Source organism: Stegostoma tigrinum, chromosome 11 (genome assembly GCF_030684315.1).
Source record: "Stegostoma tigrinum isolate sSteTig4 chromosome 11, sSteTig4.hap1, whole genome shotgun sequence".
In the NCBI taxonomy this organism is placed as follows: Eukaryota; Metazoa; Chordata; class Chondrichthyes; order Orectolobiformes; family Stegostomatidae; genus Stegostoma; species Stegostoma tigrinum.
In genome coordinates, this window is record NC_081364.1 from 17561754 (window position 1) to 17582219 (window position 20466).

A 20466-nucleotide genomic window follows, 5' to 3' on the forward strand; every position below is an offset into this window, starting at 1 on the left:
TTCTTCAGAACTTGCTTCTTACCTAATGTTTATTAAAACAAAGGGTGTATAAATTGCAGGTCGAGAGTCATACAGCACAGAAACAGACTCTTCGGTCCAACCGGTCCATTCCAAACATATACCTAGGCTAAATTAGTCCCACCTACCTGTGATTGGTCCTTATCCCTCCAAACATTTCTTATTCATGTACTTACCTAAATATCTTTTAAATGTTATGACTGTACCCACATTCACCACTTCCTCTGGAAGTTCATTCCACACATGAACCATTGTGTAAAAAAAGGTCTCTCATCATTTTAAAATCTCTCGCCTTTCACCTTAAAAACATGTCCCCTCATCTTGAATATCCCCCAGCCTAGGGAAAAGATGCTTATCATTAACCCTGTGAAGACGTCTCATGATTTAATCCCATTGAATAGTTGAGTCAGCTCAAAGGGCTGAGTGGCCAACTCGTATACAGGTTGGTATTAATATAACCCATAATATTTTCAGATCAACATGTGGAATTAGTTCACAGGAATACAATTGAAACTGCAAACAATTCAGTCTATGAACTAATGAACCAGGTCAGTGAGCAAGCCAATCACAGCAGCCTACACATGACTCTAGACTCATGGCAATCCATATAACTCAACTGGCTAAGCAAGCCACTCGATGAACAACAATTAAATTTGGGCAACAAATGTTTGTCTTCCTGGTGAAGCCCACATCCAACAAAATAAAGAGAAGATAGATCTGCTTATCTTTTCAACAGGATTTCCATTTGCCATGTTACATTTGACTAGAATCTTTAACTCTGCTTCTGTCCACAAAACTTGTTGCGCCAAAGTGCCTATTTCCACAAGGTAGGGATTCTGTGTAAATACTGCCTGAAGTACTGAGTATTTCCAGCACTAATTTCTATCACAGATTGGGCACCTGCAGTATTGTGCTTTTAGAATAAACTTGCACTTCAGTTTCTTGCGCAATACCTGGTCAAACCTATTTGTCTCTTCCTATTACCCTCAATAAGTTGTAACATTAGACACAGATAACAATACTGCAAACATTTTTAGAACCGTGTTTAGATCAGAGAGGGAAAAACACAGATACCCAACTTCCTAAAGTTGCAGTTTTAATATTCTGAAAATGGAGGACAGAACCTCACTGGCTAGTTCTGCTCAAAAGAAGGCACCAGCAATAACACATTATCCATACTTGAAATAGCCCATTCTCATTATGTACAAAATATACCTTTTAGAAAATAAGTTGCTGAAAGTTGTGAGGAGCCTTATCTGGGAATGTTGCTGGCTCTAGGGTGAAATTAAAGGATGCTCTCGAAAATGAAAAAATGACACTTCTGCATTTTTAAAATATTTTATTACCTGCAATTTGTATGTTTTCTTTAATAAACAGATTAAGGTAAGAAGCTAGTCAATTTGGTTATTTACAGATATTACATTGGTGATTTACTAAAAATTAACAGTCTTTCTGTGCTCATTGCAGAGCCAGCTCTACACATTATTTTACACTAGGTGGTAAAACATTTCATTTTAATTTCCTTCAGTATATAAATACATAACTGTTACTATATACAACTGCAAGTCAGTGCGATTCAGCAACCAAAATTTCCAGTAGAGATCAAGTGGTAATAGGCAGATGCAAATACCAGAAAATATTAGTGCAGATACTGCACTAGTGAGGAAGTCAGACAGAGTACATAGAGATCTATTTTCAGGGTAGGGAGAACGATCAAAATGAGATCACACTAGTCTGTCCCAAAGGATCTAATATCGATGTGGTGTTCATAAATACAGATTTTACTGAGGTACCCAGTTATGATCTGCAGGTTCCAAATCCCATACTATAATCAAAGGAACAAATGTTACTCCAAGTCTATCAGAACTCTGACCAACAAGCCTTAATTCCTACGCACAATGATCACAAACATAGATCCTATTGTTGACCTCCAACAGCTGAAACAAGGGGTTCCTTTCCACCATACTGTTTTACGGAAAAATAAAGACTCCTGTCAACCCTGATGTGAAGACCCTATATTCCATTCCATTTTCCAAGCAAAGTTGTAATGACAATAGAATTTACTAGATCCAAACTGATGAGAACTGGTCACAAAATGTCAGACAACAGTCACTGCATGTTAAAGGTACTTCATTGACTGTTGATTGTTTTGGACAGTCTTCTGAGATGAAAAATACTTCACAAAGCAAATACTTTGTTGGCATATATTTCATGTTATTGGTTGGTTACTAGGCCTCTTCAGAAGTGCTATCCTGAAAACTCAGTCATCCATTAATGAACTTACTCACGAGAGGTCAAGAAGGTTTCATGACATTCTATTGGCATTACTGCAGAAAAAAGAAGACACAAATAGGTACAGAAGAAACATTTGGGTTCACTGAATAGCTTGAGAGTACAACTAGAAATATTTTCATTCTCTTTAGAAAAAGCAGTGCGAATATAAATGTTGTGGAATATCCCTGCATACAAAAATGGTTATCCTGCACTGATCTTTATAATGGCATCCCATCTGCTGCAATACAGCAATTCAATCTAAGGAGGAGTGCCCAAAAGAAGTTCACTGTGATTAAAATCATTGAGCCAATAAAGGTTAGAAAGTGTTCCAAGTCCCAAACCAATTAAAGTCACTATATAATGAAGTATGTTTGCTCCAAGTTATTTTAATATGAAGTTTGGTGAATAACTGTTAATTTTATTCACAGCCTGCTTGCAACTGGTTAGCTTCAAAATATAGGGAACCAGACAGAAAATAGTTGAACTTCTGCACTAAAATCCAATGCTAGGATCGGTTTTGGCTCAGACTAAAGAGAGAGAAAATTTCACATTCTTAGCATTCTGTTGAGGTGTTACAGAATACTAAGACAATAACTACCGGCTCACGTTACTTCATTTATTCATAGTTATTCCCAAGATGTTCTATCAGTTCCTCCCATTGATAAGTTTGTTGGAACCATTTATCAGCAGCAAATCAGGCAGAGAACAAAACGGAAAGCTTCAGCGATCTATAAATGGTTTAGATTAGCTGAGGGAGCGCTGCAAAGTATCTCTTTGTTCCATGGCCCGGCTCTGTTCCTTTTCTCCCCCACAAAATTGTATTGTTAAATTGAGGCATACATATCACTCGAAAAGGTAGCCCTGAGAACTTGCGCCCCCACCTCCCCAACCCCTCAAAGTGAATAAAATGCTCTTGAACATATCAAACATTTACAATGCAAATTAAGAAGTAATAAACAAGGTTTGGGCAGATAGAGAGGGAGGAAAACTGATATTAACTTTAAAGGGAGGAGTTTTGGATGTTAATTGAAATTCTAGATATTTCCATCCCTTTCATTGTATCCTGGTATTGCAAGTTTATAAAGAATTTGCGTTTCATCTCTAAGTGTCATCCTACTGCTTCTTAATCAGAGCTCTGTTTATCAGAGCCATGGAAATTAAAAACATTTTAAAACTGAGCTGCAAAGTACATAGGTTATAAATTCGAATGTGAAAGTCAATAAAAGAGAAGTTTAGGCAAAGGATCCTCAAAGTGTGGTTAGGTAACAAACGGGGTTGTGACAGCTGACATTTTGGGATCATGCGTTCTGAGGCAGTAATGGTTGAAGCCCCAGCCTCTAGTGCCATAGTTGTTCCAAAACCCCAGAAACTGCGCTCAGCTCTCATTATGAGGTCGGAACAATTTTCAAACCTGATAATGGGGTCACAGTGAGAAAAGAGTTTGGGAAGCATTTGTTTAGATATAATTTTAAACAAAAATGCCAGGTTATTATAGATCAGCAGTGAACAAACTTTTTTAAAAGTACAGGACAGCACTGGAGATAATCAAATTGCCTGAGTTGCCAGATGTATGGCAGCATATGAAACACAATCCACTTGCTGCATCAATCAAACAAAAAATGATGCAAGTCATTCCTCCTCTAAAATGTTACATCACGATGCAGTAGAATGAGTTTGTTTACATATTTCCTGTTAATCTGAGGAGAACAGAATAAGGAGATTCACAGAATTGTTACAATGCAGAAGGAGGCCATTCATCTGCACTGGCTCTCCAAACAAGGATTAGTTGAAGCTGAATTCACTTTGTCCCATTCCCCTGCCATCGAGGAAACTGCAATACTGCACATTCTTTCTTTTCAGATCATGCAATTCTCTTCTGACTATTTCAACTAAACCTGAAACCACTAAACTTAAGCCTCCCTGCTTGAAAAGGGATTTTCTTTTTGCCTTTTTCACCAATTATTTGAAATCTTTTGCCCACTCGTTCTTGATCCTTTCATGAGAGGGAACAGTTTCTCCCACTCTGTCAGGACTCCTCATGGTTTTGAATATCTCTGTCAAATCTTCTCTCAACCTTCTTTTCTCTCCCCACTCGCCCCAGAACAGAGGAAAACTATCCTCACTTATTTTTATCACCAACTGAAATTCCTCATCCCTGGAACTATTCTGGTGAAGCTTTCCTGCAGCTTAATGCCATCACACCCTTTCTAAAGTGTGGATCCCAGAAATGAATACAATACACTAGCTGAAGCAGAGATGGAGAACAGAATAAGATGAGGTGGAAATCAGTAAGGCTGTTTTTCTATTTCTCAGACCTAGGTCTAGAGTAGGCAATGGAGTTCCTATCAACAAGTCTTGTCTCAAGAATGAAGTGCTATGAAAATTGACAATAGTGTTTAAACAGCAATAAAATCAAATGGCATTTGAAGATAAATCACAAACAGTAATTATGGCTCTCCAATAATAAAAAAAAACAAAAGTCAAGGCAATACTATTTCTCTAGAATGATTTGTTTTGAAAGTAATCTTTTCTCCCATTGACATGCATTTTTGGCGGTATTGCTACAATGAATGCGTTGATAATGACCGAACGCTTTAATTAGCTTGGATATGTATAAAGATCTGGTCATCTAAATTATAACAATCCATTGTCAACACGACTCCATTGAATATACCAGGTTTCCATACATTCAGCAGCGACCAGCCCTTTAATGAGCTAAAAAGCTGAGTGAGTACAACTATAGCATGTTCAGTAGCATATTAAGAACCTCCCTGAATAAATAAGATCATCACAGCTATGTTGTGACTCGGAAATTTAGATCACAAATGTACTTTATTTTTAGACATGTTTATTGATTTCAATTGTTTTTCTACTGGTCTCCATGTGAGTCATAACCTTCTTCCTCCAACCAGCCCCAAAGCTCCTCATTACAAGATTATTCTCATCACTACAATTAAAAGACATATACAGCAGGCAAAGTGCTGATGGAGACTCAGGTTTGATTAAGACCCAATCAATGCACATAGCATCCACCTTTATGGTGTTACGCTATCCTCATGTTTCTTCTGATATTTCTGATCTGTATATCAACCACAGTAACATCAATGCTCTTCGAAACAGAACACTACAAAACTGAGACCTGCTAATCTCTGTATAAACTTTGAAGATATGTCAATTTCTTGGTTCTAACTTGAGAAATAAACCCAGTAATTTGTTAATTTGGCAGTAGAAATGTGAGAATTAGATGTCTAGATGGGTGTCTATTTAAAAATTGTCCAATCATCAAAAAAAAGTCATTTTATTTGATATTTTTGAAGTTGAATGGGAATTTGCATTCTTCACCATGAGGGTAAATGGTATACATCACTCTCAGGTAAAGTGTTGAATGAGAATTTCAAAAAATCTTTTCACATTCTGGGAATATTTCCCAAGTTGTTGATTGAGCCATTTTATGGAGCTCCCCAGTATTTGTTGCTGTTTTAAGTATGGTTTGTTGGTACTGTGGATCCTTTAAAATATTATTAATTTGGACTTTGGAAGACACTTAAGTGCTATTTCATGACCAGTATGTAATCAAGAACTTCACAGAACAGAAAAGAACAAAAATTATCAGTGTCCTCATTTAACCAGGCTATGCCTGCTAATTAAATAAATACACTATTGTTTAAAAACAAAAAGGGATTTTATAAATGTTTTGAAAGTGAGCTTTTCTTTAAGAGAAAGCATCTATTTCAGTGGTTTAGTCACAAATACAATCAGACTGCTGAAAACTTCACCTAAAATGCCTCTGGTGTTATTTATGCTTGCTGTTCAAGTAAGATTTTCAGGTGAAAACGTGACCAATAGTAATTAGCTTGTGCGTAATCATCATCATCTGTAAAACTCGCAAAATGTTGTTTGGACTGACATCAAACCCTTTACTTTTACATTCCAAACATGTAGGATGGAATGTCATATTCCAGGTTTTCTAAGAGTGGACCTCTTGATGCTTTTTGAAATGTTTTAACAAAGTGGAGGTGCTGCCTCCTCGTTTATCTGATAAAAACAATGCAGCAGAGAAACCTGCTACTATCAACAAAATTTCCCATTGAAGACAGATCTTCCAGGCAAACAAATACCATTGCAGCCATATTGAGGTGTGCAGCTGCATCTTAATGACGTGGGTCCAAGGATATAAGAGACATTTCTAAGCAGTCGTGACAAAAATCTGTATAAAGTTTTATTGTGGATCAGACATTTGCACTGAACATCATCTATGTGTATGTGAATTGAGATGATATAAAATGATTAGAATTAAATACAACTCTGAATTCCAAGATCAAAATTGAAGTCCTGTCTCAGACTGTACCGTAAAAGAGTGTTACTGCACACACCCCAATATGGAAGAACAATTGTGATCATTTTCTTCAAGGGAATAATGTTTGAAGCCATCTGATACAGCGGACATCACTCTGGAAGATTTTGTTTCCCTCTAGAGGGATAACACTGCTGTTAAATACTGGATGTGTAAGCATATTATTTCAGACTTTATCATAAGTTAAAATGATAATGAAGCCTACTTTGAAACAGGTTACCATTGTTATGGGGTAAGTCAATATTTTTAAAAAAATCACTTCATTCCAAGCCCCACAAACTAAACATACGCCAACCCCCCCCAGTAAGACCAGTAGATCCTCTATTTCCTAACAATTACTCAATTGTCTGTCAGATGTTTGAACCTCAGAAGGCATCACATTTAAAATTAAAATATTTTTAAAAAAAATTCCAAGTGGTGCAGAGATTGCAAGATCTAATTTCTGGTGGCTGCATGGTTCAAGTGACATCTGTCACTTTATATGATGGATGTTAAAGTTACTCCCTCCTTCAAAAAATAAACAGTCCCCGATCGTCTACAATGGGTCAGGATGGAAGAGTTGCACATAATCAAAAAGGTAACAGCAGCATAATGGGAAACTATGAATAAACTGACAATTTACAAAAGATCATTCTTTCATTGAGCTTCGCAGATCAGGAAATTTGAAGACATTAGCAATTTTTCTGATATTGATTGGTCCTTTGGAAATAATTCTTAATCAGAAAATAAAATGAGTGAAAGCCTCAAAGCTGCTCAACATTCCCAGGCTATTTGCTACTAGGATCTCAAACTCCCACAGAATGGATTTGCACCAGTCTTAGCTGGGTGGCCTGACTTTGAATCAACTGGCTCTATTCACAACTTTTCATCAATGGCTGGACCCAAAACACAATGGTAACAATTAAATAATATTCTGGAGTGGACAATTAGCAGTGATGTAAAATGAGATATCAAGTAAAATAAGAATCTCCATTCCTATCAAGGGGCCCATCACCATCACAGGGTATTGAAAGGACTAGACAGTAAAAAGCAACATATTTGCGGGTTGTTGCCAGAGTTTAGGAAGCAGAATGGTCCATTGAAAGATATATGTGATAGACATGAACATTTAAACCAGCTACGGAATGATATTAATGTGCTTTGAGGCAGTGACATAGTTCCAAACGGTGACATAGTTCTAAACATTCACCTCCAAATGGCTTAATTCCCTCTCAGGCCTCTTCAAACTCACCAAGTGCCACATGACAATCCTACTTCTCCATACTCTCCAAATCTACCAATAACACGACCTGTTTGAACTTGGCCTTCTGCTCAGGAACTGAGTGCTTGACTGGACCTTTAACAGTCAATTTCCTGTGTGTAGTGCTTGCTGTCGACCATCCTATATTTATTGAAACCAAGCAACTAATTAACTCAGTCCAACACCACTTTGTGTATAAACTCTTCAATGCCTTACTATCTGTACCATTTCCCAATCTCACTTTGCAGCTTCCAACGTAGAACAGTAATACCTCTCTTATAGGATTAGTTTAAAAAAAAATTAAATCTCTCTGTGGAAAAAATATTAACATCATTTGTCCATTGATATGCTGACTCTTTAGACTGTTCATGGTTTGTGGTGTTTTCTAAGTTGTTTAATAGTCTACAATATGAACACTCCCAAAAGAGAGCTTGAAGCAAGTGGAAATGGCCTAGGAGCAGGGAAAGAGGCTCTTTTCAATGTTTTGCAAAACTGATGCATCATAGGAGTTTGCTTTCCTTCATTCCCACAGCTGAAGTAATAGAGGAAGCATGGTTCCATAAGGCACTCCTGCATTCAGCAAGCTCTGTTCACTGATCAGTGTCTCATCGCTCCTCAGTTTGCACCAATGCAAAGATGCCTCAACTCTTCCTTTGAATCATTCTCAGTAGTTCCTCCTGTCACAAGTCTGTGACCTTGTTTTCCACAGACGCAGCAATCTGCTGTAACCGGTAACCAAGCTGCATCTTCTGTGCTGTTGGATCCTCTTCTAGTGCTGTAATGATCTAAAGACAGACGAGAAGTGAAAAGTTATTCAGCTGTCAGGTTAAAACTCAGGTAGTCTAACGTTGTTAGGATTACACAGGAGATGCAGTACCCTTCTCCCTTCCCAATATAGATACTCCTGTTGGAAAGTCTGTTTAATCCATGTGGACAGCTTTCTGTCAAGTCCTTGTTGATCACAGTTCATCTGTGTACTATGTTTTGGAATTCACATGCATCAAACTTTGCAACAGATATTGAGTCTTTACTTATCATTGCTCAAACAGTAAACACAAATGTTATTAGACTCCACCTGGGCAGTTCTTCCAAGTTGGCAGACACAAGCCTGACTGCACACATCCAGATCCTCCAGCAGACTAAATCAAGTCAGTGTATGCAGCCCATACAGATTACCAAGTTCATACTTAGGGACATGCTAACCATCTCCAATCCACCTCCAGTCGTTGGTTTTCATCTGTACACTCTCAGACCTCCACATTAACGTTATCTCAGTGTATCACGATTCAGGCTTTATTTTCCTTTCTAGAATATGGTGTGTCAAACAGCATTATAGCTGCGATGAGCTTCTTTTCTATCCTAACCATGTTAGCTACTTAACCAAGCCTGATTAATTTTCGATATACAATGAATAAATTCTGTCATCAAACTCGCTGGCCAATGAGATCATTTTCATTGTGGATTCCATGGATTTGTAAAAGACACTGTCTCAGTTTGGTCAATTCAGAAAGTCAGATATGGAATGTGATCCAATTTACCGCCAACACATCATTCAGGGAAGACTAGCTGGAATCGTAAACCCCTAGTTGTAATTATAAAAGGAAAGTGACTTAAATTCAATGCTTGGGACACGTTGAAAGCAAACATCCCTGATCCTAGAGATAGCAGAAACTGCAGATGTGGAGAATCTGAGATAACAAGGTGCAGAGCTGGATGAACACAGCAGGCCCAGCAGCACCAGAGGAGCAGGAAAGCTGATGTTTCGGGCCTAGACCCTTGAAGGACCTTCCTGTTCCTGCGGTCCTGCTTGGCTTGCTGTGTTCATTCAGCTCTGCACCTTGTTATCCCTGATCCTAGTCTTAGCACAGAACCTTGCCTGTACCTACATGCCTGGTCTCCATACCTGGTCATAGTATTTGTTGATGTATTTATAGAGTTCATGAAGAGCCACGAGGGAGTTCATGTCACTGGAGTAATTCTGTAAAAGAGAAGAACACCGACTATAAAAGGACTCACCAACAGGGTTACTGTTTCGCAAAACAAACAAACAAAAAAAAAAATCAGCTTCTTCCTGAATCATCTCAGCATAAAGAGGTGCTGCACATCAATCAATTTTCAAACCTGGGTGAACTGAAGGATGTTTATTGCAGTTGTCTGATTCATTAAGAATCCCATTCTACTTCCAAATACTCACCCTGGACAGCTCAGCTAAAGCAGAGTTCATTTCCTGGTCACTAGCTGAGATTGTCTGCCGAATGTCTGCATAGTACCTGTCAGAAAGAGCAGAGTCCAGTCAATTTTGGCTGATAACATACTCCATCCCAAATACCTAAGTTGCAGAAATTAGCAGCAAGTAGATAAGCTTCTGAATGAAAGCAGTTTCACACTTCATGCAGATACACTCCAGTGGGATATTTTTCACAACTCTACACCATACACTTTTTTTCCATCCTTTTTGCAGATACTGATTAGCTTGCCTGCTGCAGGGTTCCAGCATTTGCACTTTCATTTTAGTTTTATACCTCTGCCCACAATTTCCAGAAATTAATTTCTGAACCAAACCTCCATCTCTTCCACATACTCAATCTAAAAGATGATCTTTGAGCTCTTGCAAACTATAGTTCACGATATTAATGCACAAACAGCACCGCATGCTAATGACTAAGGTCAAAGAGCGTGCAGTCACACAACAAAGAGCAGAATGGATTTCTAGCTGGTTTCAAGGAAGACAGAAGAGATTGGGAATAAAGGGGCATTATTCAGACAGTGCCAGAAGGTGAAAAGCTGTATTTTAGGATAGAATCCAGACTGGATAATAATTAAAAAATGTAAGAACAGCAGATGCTGTAAATCAGGAACAAAAACAAAGTTGCTGGAAAAGCTCAGCAGGTCTGGCAGCATCGTGAAGGAACAAAGAGTTAACGTTTCAGGTCCAGTGACCCTTCCTGTTGGGAGGAAGGGTCACTGGGCCCAAAACGTTAACTCTGTTCTTCCCTTCACAGATGCTGCCAGACCTGCTGAGCTTTTCCAGCAGCTTTGTTTTCGTTCCTGGATAACATTAGTTTGTAAAACCCTGAAGGACTGAGATAATTGTATTGACAGTTATCTCAGACAATGCCGTTAGAATTTTTGTAAAGTTTCAGGTCTCTTTTCCGTGGAAAGTTAACGCCGTCACGGCAAGTATCAATTCTCGCAATTGCTTATTCTGCCACGTGGATCAACGATAAGGTTCCAAATGAATGGTGCACTAGTTACTAGCTGATTTTCTTAATTTATTTGTAAATGGATTTATCAACATTATGAAATCAACAGCGTGAGTTCCACTGCAGCGAGCATTATATGCTGGCACTTTTCCAGATGTCACTTACAGACAGCAGAGCAGGTGGAAATGGTGGGGAACCTCTTCCTGACAATTCTCAGGTTGAGATGGAGCTGAGAGAGTGGATGCAGATGCAATCAGCACGCATTCTCATTGCTGTAGGGATCTTGTCACATTGGAAAGTAAGGGCAGACAACAAGTAGAACAACATCCTGCCCTGAATTACACTTGTCCCAGTTGACCCGTACACATTCAAAAAAAAACTTCCCAGCTCAGGAACTCTGAGTAATGTTTCTGATTGAGAAATCAGAGTTCAGACCACACTGTCCAAACCTAAAAGGTGTGTTAGGACACAAGACCATGCCTTATGAACACAAGTCAAATGCAAAGCTCACAGTTTGAAAACAATTAGAAAAGCATGCATTCTATTCTGCGAAGTGGTACATTTCAAAAGATGAAATGTAAATGACTTCCAAGCTAGCTGTACATTGTTTGAGGACGCTATTGGGAATTATTCTTTCATTAACTTAATGTTGGCCTTGGTAGTCATAGTTATACAATAAAAGCAAAATGCTGTGGATACTCAGCAGGTTTTAGTTTCATCTGTGGACAGTCATAAACAAAAAGAGTGTCAAAGCTTTGGGTCTGTGGTCTTTTATCAATATTCAGGCCTTAATTGCCTCTCCCTCCAAGGCTGATGCCAGGAGGTGCTGAGTATGGCCAGTGTTTGCTGTTATAATCTCAGATTTCCAGCATTCTTCAGAGTATTTTCATTACAAAATGATTCCAAATCCTCCAATCCAGTGAAAATCTTCACCGTCTTTGAGCAATAAACTCATGTCTAGAATCCCAGAGATCCCTTGGTCTGTGCCAGTCAAAAACAGCTGCCTAACTACTCTAATCCCATTTCCCAGCACTTTGGCCAAAGCCTTGTATGCCTTGGCATCACAAGTTCACATCTAAATACTTCTAAAATGTTCTGTGGGTTTCTGGCTGCACCCACCCTGATGGGCAGTAAGTTCCAGATTCCCACCATCGTCAGAGTGAAAATGTTTTTCCTCACATCCCCCTTAAACCTCCTGCCCCTTACATTAAATCTTTGTCCCTTGGTTCTTGATCCTTCCACTGAGAGGAAAAGTTCCTTCCTATGTATCTAATCTATGCCTCTCATAATTTTATACATCTCAATCATCAGCTTCTCCCTCAATCTCCCCTGTTCCAAGGAAAACAATCCCAGTCTGTCCTATCTGTCTTTATAACAATATCTCCAGCCCTAGCAACATCCTGGTAAATCTCATCTGCGCTCTCTACAGTGCAATCTCTATCCTCCTATAATGTGGAACACTGAATGGCACACAATTCTCTGGCTGCGGTCTAACCAAGCTTTTATACATTCCCAGCACAATCTCCCTGTCGTTACACTATCCCATATGCCATTTAACAACTTTATCTATCTATTCCACTAATTAAAGAGCCAGTGGACATGCACACCAAGTTCCCTCTGATCCTTGATGCTTCCCAGAATGTGACTGTTTATCAGGTATTCTCCTGCATTGTATGTCCAGCCCAAGTACATCACCTCACATTCATCTACTGCATTCCATTTGGCACTGATCAGCCCATCTAGATCTTCCTGTAATCTAACAATATCCTAAGTGTATCTGCCTCAATATTTATCACACCACGCAGTTTTCATGACCATTATCATCTATAAATGTGTTGATCAACCTGCCTGCATTAAAGTATAAATTATTTATAGACACCACAAATAGGAAGGGACCCAAGACTGATCTGTGTAGAACCCCACTGGGTACAGTTACAAAAACCACTCCTTGCCCCTCACCCTCTGCTCCCCACCATTCAGCCAACTCTTCATCCAATCAGCCAGATTTCCTTGACCAGTTTCAGGGACTAGGTCATGTGTATAACTGAATTACTTGTTGATTTTATCCACTCTTCTGTCAGGAGGAAGAAGAATCTTCACTAGAGAAGGAAACATCCTACCTTGAGCAAGCAGTGCTAAAAACAACTGTCAAGGGTCCCATTATTCAGAGAGAAAACAAGCCATCAGCAGTTCAAACATTTCCATGACAACAGTATGTCCTTGCTACATGTTTAACTAGCTAGAAAGAGGTTTGGTGTAGTAGTGGAATAGTTCCCTCTGAATATTCTAAACCAACATTAGGTGAAATTTATTCCCCATTAAGCCGTTTACCCCGAATTACACTCTGAACTGATGAGACTTGCAAACAAACATAAAAACTAGGAACAAGAAAACACTACATGACCCTTTGAAACTGCGCGATCATTCAATAAGATCACAGCTGATCTAGTTATACCACATTCCCATCGACCCCCAATAACCTTTCACCCTTTTAAGCGGTTGATGTAGTGTATATGGATTTCAGTAGAGTGTTTGATAAGGTTCCCCACGGTAGGCTATTGCAGAAAATACGGAGGCATGGGATTTGAGGGTGATTAAGTGGTCTGGATCAGAAATTGGCTTGCTGTAAGAAGACAGAGGGTGGTGGTTGATGGGAAATGTCCATCCTGGAGTTCAGTTACCAGTAGTTTACCACAATGATCTGTTTTGGGGCCACAGCCGTTTGTCATTTTCATAAATGACCTGGATGAGGGCGTAGAAGGATGGGTTAGTAAATTTGCGGATGACACTAAAGTCGGCGCAGTTGTGGACAGTGTGGAAGGATGTTGCAGGTTACCGAGGGACATAGATAAACTGCAGAGCTGGGCTGAGAGGTAGCAAATGGAGTTTAATGCAGAAAAGTGTGAGGTGATTCACTTTGAAAGGAGTAACAGGAATACACAGTACTGGGTTAATGGTAAGATTCTTGGTAGTGTGGATGAGCAGAGAGATCTCAGTGTCCATGTGCACAGAACCCTGAAAGTTGTCACCCAGGTTGATCGGGTTGTTAAGAAGGAATACGGTGTGTTAGGTTTTATTGGTAGAGGGAGTGTGTTTCGGAGCCATGAGGTCATGCTGCAGCTGTACAAAACTCTGGTGCGGCCGCACTTGGAGTAATGCGTACAGTTCTGGTCGCTGCATTATAGGAAGGATGTGTAAGAATTGGAAAAGGGTGCAGAGGAGATTTACCAGGGTGTTGCCTGGTATGGAGGGAAGGTCTTATGAGGAAAGGCTGAGGGACTTGAGGCTGTTTTCATTGGAGAGAAGATGGCTAAGAGGCAACTTAATAGAGACATACAAGATGATTAGAGGATTAGATAGGGTGGACAGTGACAGCCTTTTTCCTCGGATGGTGATGACTAGCACGAGGGGATATAGCTTTAAATTGACGGGTGATAGATATAGGACAGATGTCAGAGGTAGGTTCTTTACTCAGAGTAGTAAGGGCATGGAATGCCCTGCCTGCAACAGTAGTAGACGCGCCAAGTTTAAGGGCATTTAAATGGTCATTGGATAAACATTTGGATGATAACGGAATAGTGTAGGTTAGATGGGCTTCAGATTGGTTTCACAGGTCGGCGCAACATCGAGGGCCAAAGGGCCTGTACTGCGCTGTAATGTTCTACGTTCTCAAGAATATCTGCCTTAAAAATATTCAAAGGCTCTGCTTCCAACACCTCTTAAGCAAGAGAAATCCAAAGATTCTCATTCTTCTGTGAAAAAAGAAATTGTCCTCAACTGTGCCTGAAATAGGCCTCGTTTTAAAAAATGGACTCCAAGTTCTCGGAAGCCTCATTTTTGTTCACTGAAAGTTCACCTTCATTCCAAAAGTATTGAGAAAGGGTAAGGCCAAAGAAAGACATGATAAAGAAATGGCTTCAAATCTGAATGTTCAGTCAGCAAAATGTCTAACCAAAGTTCACCCCTAACAATGCATTCTAGTTCAACAAATTGATAATGTTTATTTTTGTTATTTATGTGGTGACCCCATCCCTGGAGCAATGAGAGAAAAACAAGATTCTTACCTCTCCACCATCTGCTTGTATCGAGGGATGTCTCTAGCATACAGCAGTTTGTTAATTGGAGAATCCTAGAATTGAAAAAAATCAGCAGGGTCACATCAGGTATACCTAAAGCTACAGGAAACGTCATTGCAACAAATTTTGTACTGGTTGAATCTCAGCATATGCTTTAAAAGTAAAAGGTTGGGTGGACAGTGCATTGCATGTGTTAGACATATTACACAAGTTGAATCTTTTAATGTTGAGTTAAAAGAATGTGGCAACATCAAGCCAATACATGAAACTCTACTGCAAACTAATAGGAAGCGTATAGCTTGAAGCTCACTTTGAGTTGAAGCTTGGCACTCACTTGCAAGGACATGCGGTTATTTGATCATCGGTTCGAGCACATTGTCTCAAATATAAGGTTTCAAACAGAAATGCAGACCGCTCTCTTCTCAGGTGCATTACTCTTATTGGCTCTATAAAATCGGCTACAGAAACTTTCTCTTGTTCACTTAAATCCCCTCAGATACCTTGTCATCAACTAACAGTTCCCTTAAGGAATGTGAAGAATGAGCCAACCGGTTATAGCATCCTTCATTGCAAGAAGCCAAAGCCCAGAGAAAATGGCAACTCTTCATCACCCTCTGAGGAGGATGAAACATCTGAAGGGGTAGTCGAAAACAAAGAATCTATTCCTAGAGGAAAAATGTGAGGTTGTCAAAGGCAACACGGAAATTACAATATCCCTTTTTAATACGTTGCCTGTTATTAGCTTAAGTGCCGGGGTATTTTCATGGGTATCTTTTCCTTCCCAGCCTTTCTTCCTCAACATCTATTGGCAGACTTACCCGGCCCAGTTTATGTTCTGCTATAGTGCAGGAATCCATGAAGGTCTGTGCAATGACTGATAGCATGGCATCCACATTATCTGACACCTGAACGTCAAAGGTGAAGTGAGGATTTTTAATAATGTTTATCCAGAAACGAAGAGGCAGACTGGAATAAAAAAGCAAAAAGATCACAACTCAAATAACCCTGCTATGGTTCTAAATTCCATTCCTTGCAGAATTTAATGATTTTAATTCTGCTGTTCTTTGAATCAATTTTCATTAACTTGAATGTTTACATCCTGGAATATGTTCCATTTCCGGAATGTTTTAGGATCTACCACTCATCTTCTCAAGCCGAGTGCCTACACTGGCAGAGAAAATTCCCTAAGTGTATCTGACTGTGACACAATGATTTATGGTCACAATATATTATTAAAGAAACTTAAATTATTGCAACATCACCTGGTTTCGTATTCACTGCATTTACTGGATTCTTTTGGCAAATGATCAGTCACTGCTCAATCTTCATTTTCCATCTTCGTCAACAGCCACCAAATAATTGCATTCTCCATGCAACAAAGAATGTTACTTTATAGTAACCTTACTACAGACTCCGTGGCATCTGAGAGAAGTACCTTCTGGTTTAGCGAATATTTTTAACTTATTCAACACAGTATCAAGCAGATTAAATAGTAATTCAACTTGTGGTGCTGTTTCTGGGACCTGGTTATGTGCAATTTGACTGTTGTAAAGCTCTTTATAGTGTGAAAATTTCACTGACACTGAAGCATTTGGGGTACCTTAATGTTATAAGGAGCTGGAGACGCATACATTCATTCTTTTTATCCATATCCTCCATCCATATATCATGAATGCCATCTATTTTCTACTGTACCTCTTTTCTTTCTCTGCATTAATGGAAATAAACCAAGCCTGTCAAACCTCTCCTCATAACTGATTTCAATTCCTGGCATCATGAATTTGAAGCGATGAGGAAACAACTTCATTTTACATATCATTGAGTCATTGAGATGTACAACACAGAAACAGACAGACTCTTTGGTCCAACTCATCCATGCCAACCAGATAACCTACATTAATCTAGTCCCATTTGCCAGCATTTGGCCCATTTCCCTGTAAACTCTTCCTGTTCACGTATCTAGCTAGATGCCTTTTAACTTTGTGATCATCAAGGCTTCATCACTTCCTCTGGTAGCTCATTTCATATACACTCCACCCTTGCGTGGAAAAGTTGTCCCTTGGATCCCTTTTAAATCTTTCCCCTCTCACCTTAAACCTACGCCCTCTAGTTTTGGACTTCCCCACCCCAGGGAAAAGACCTCAACTATCCACCCTGTCTATACTCCTCATACTTTTATAAACTCCTGTAAGGTCACCTCTTGGCCTCTGACACTCCAGGGAAAATAGCCCCAGACTATTCAGCCTCTCCCAATAGCACAAACACTCCAACCCTGACAACGTCCTTGTAAATCACTTCTGAGCCCTTTCAAGTCTCACAACATCCTTCCTATAGGAAGAGAGACCAGAATTACATGCAATACTTTGAAAGTAGCCAAACCAACGTCCTGTACAGGTGCAACATGGCCTCCCAACTTCTATACTCAATGCACAGACTAATAAAGGCAAGTACATCAAATACCTTCTTCACAATTCTGTCAACCTGTGACATCACTTTCAGGAGCTATGAACCTAATTTCTAAGATCTCTTTGTTCAACAACACTCCCCAGGACCTTACCATTAAGCGTAGAAGTCCTGCCCCAATTTGCCTTTCCAAAATGCAGCACCTCACATTTATCTAAACTAAACTACATCTGTGTTTTGTTGCTGAGGACGTGCACCACAAAGGCTGGCTTGTTGCAGTACATTGTGAAAGGTCTGTGTGATACATTCTAGATCTGATCGTTGATCCCTTGATCCTTCCTAGATCTAATTGTTGACCCACGATCTTTCCTCTGCCAAACGGTTAACACCTGAAACAGGCAGGGCACAGAATGCATCTTGGTTAACCAATGGAATTAGGCAATTTGCTCGGTTTTCAGTGAAAGGAATGAGCTGCACAATCTGCAGTCCATATCATAGACCCTCCCAGCATGTATATACATCATACCTAACTACTTGGCATTTTTGTGCATCTACAGACACATACAAACGTATAATTCACTTAACAGGATTAGAAGTGAAAGGAAACAGAGTAATAGATATGCAGCAAAGTGAAACACAGATACAGATAATATTTAGCCTGGGCCCATTAGTTTTAACATTTGGTGCAGAAGAGAAAGAAATCCCAGTGGAACACCTCTCTTTAGGGCTAGCTGTCTGACTTGCAACTGGTTATTTAACACAGGGAAAAGTTAATATAGCAACATTGTCACATTGTGGATTTGTGTGCATTGAGGTCTAGCTTGTGGCTGTAAGGACTCATTGGTTTAGATTTTCCAGTCAGAGAATTGGGATAATCATCGCTGATTCTGAAAATCTCGGCACTCCAACCATTTTTCCAGCTGGAACTTCCATCCATGGTTGCATCAATGAGGTTTCAGGGCAGCCATCCACAGGTAGTGCCAGTGATAGGGAGCAGCGCAGGAGGAGATAGCAAAAGAGGAGCAATACAAGCGGCACATCTCCTTTTGATCACATAATTTGCCACACTCAGATAGGATCTCAAAGGCTTCAGTTGAGTGAGTGAATGAGGGAGTCAATGATTGATGCATGCGGTGAATGATTAGTGGGTCGATGAGTGATTCAGAAGGTGGTTGAATGGGGAGACCATAGATTGGTCAGGTTGGAGGTGTGTGAGAGGCGCTCTGAGTTGTATGTGTTGTGGGGTGGCATTTTTTTTAAACATTCATTCGTGGGATAGCAGTGTCACTGGTGAGGCCAGGCCAGTATTTAGGGCCAATCCCTACCTGCCCTCCGGGCAATTAAGAGGCAACCACGTTGCATTGGGCCTGGAATCACAGACCAGTTAAGGATGGTAGTTTCCTTCCCAACAGGACCTTAGTGGACGAGATAGGTTTTTCCAGCAATCAGCAATTGTTGTTGTGGTCATCACTTAGACTCCTAATTCCAGATTTGTATTGAGTTCAAACTCCACCATCTGCCACAGTACAATTTGTACCCAGAACCCAGAACATTTACCTAGGTTTCCAGATTAACCTAGGTTTCCGGATTAAGAGTCTAGTGATAATACAACTAGGCCATTGGCTCCCCAAATATATGTATGTCATGGGGCTAAATCATGGAATTACACTAATACTCTCAGAATTACACCAGAGATTACACAGCATAATTATTCTAAGCTATCTGATACTGAAGTCAGCGTATAAGATAATTGTGAAATGTCCCCAGCACCACTAAATCAGCCAACCTAAGATTTCTTCTTCCTGGGAAACTACAGAGTCTGTAAATATGTCGTATTTCATCAGGGTCCAGACACACAACAGCAACCTCAGTGCATCACTGATCATGGCACTAAACATCTAGCCTAGTGTTCACAAAAAATAGGAAAATCTCATGTTATTATATCACTTATTTTTTAAAATAGTGAAATTCCAATGCTTTAATAATTAGAAATGGAATACAGAACATGGTAAATTCTGCCTTAAATAGTTTGAGGCAGTTCTTGCTTGCATTGAGCAGAGATGGGCAAATTGTAAATAGTGAGCGAATAAAAAATAAACTTCAGGACTGCACCTGGAAATGATGATGGTTGCCATAGGTTGTTACTGAAAGAAACAGTGCAGAAAGTTAGAGACACTATCTTGGTTGCTTAGCCCACCCACCTGGGCACAGGTTCCACTAAAAGCCACAGTCTAGTTAGGTTTCCCGTCTGAAGGTCATTGGGGTGGAGAACTGCAGTAAAATCAGGCTTCCCATGTTAAGATACTCTACGTGATGGGGGTGGTAAGGGGTTGCACAGGGAAGATGGTGATGTCATGGAACATCGCCAGCCTAGTCATTCACAAGTCCAAATTAATGCTGTAGTCACACGGGTTTGAATCCTACAGGCAGGTGCTGGAATTGAAAACAATCCTCAGTAATGGTGAACATGGAAAACCCACCAGGGTCACTGTTTTTTTTTAAAAAAGGGAGGGAAACCTGCCATCCTGACCCAGCCTGACCTACATGTGACTCCAGACCCACATTAATGTGGCTGACACTTCACTTGGAATGTCCCAGAAGGCCACTTAGGTCTAGGATAAACAGCAGTGGACAACGGACCCTGGCCATGACAGGAACATTCCATGAAAGAATAAGTAAATGAAAGTGAACACAAACTGCAAGGGTGACACAGTGACTCATGGTTAGCATTGCTGCCTCACAGCACCAGGGACACCCCAACCTCGGGTGATTGTCTGTATGGCGTTTGCACGTCCTCCCCGTGTCTACATGGGTTTCCTCCGGGTGCTCCAGTTTCCTCCAACCGTCCAAAGATGAGCAGGTTAGGAGCACTGGTCATAATAAATTGCTCATAGTATC

The 20466-nt window shown here is 40.0% G+C and overlaps 1 protein-coding gene across 5 annotated transcripts in view; it reads right to left on the reverse strand.

Moving 5' to 3' along the window:
- Positions 1 to 1370: 1370 nt before the first annotated feature.
- The window catches only part of plxnb1b (plexin b1b), a 245154-nt gene continuing 226058 nt past the window's right edge, over positions 1371 to 20466 (reverse strand). For all 5 annotated transcript variants that reach the window (XM_059649799.1, XM_059649798.1, XM_059649801.1 and 2 more), the window contains 5 exons: positions 15984 to 16131; positions 15154 to 15218; positions 10081 to 10156; positions 9790 to 9864; positions 1371 to 8671 (listed from right to left, as the gene is read on the reverse strand). In XM_059649799.1, the coding sequence (XP_059505782.1) occupies positions 8567 to 8671; positions 9790 to 9864; positions 10081 to 10156; positions 15154 to 15218; positions 15984 to 16131 (469 nt within the window). In that variant the 3' untranslated portion in view covers positions 1371 to 8566. The remainder of the gene's footprint in view (positions 8672 to 9789; positions 9865 to 10080; positions 10157 to 15153; positions 15219 to 15983; positions 16132 to 20466) is intronic.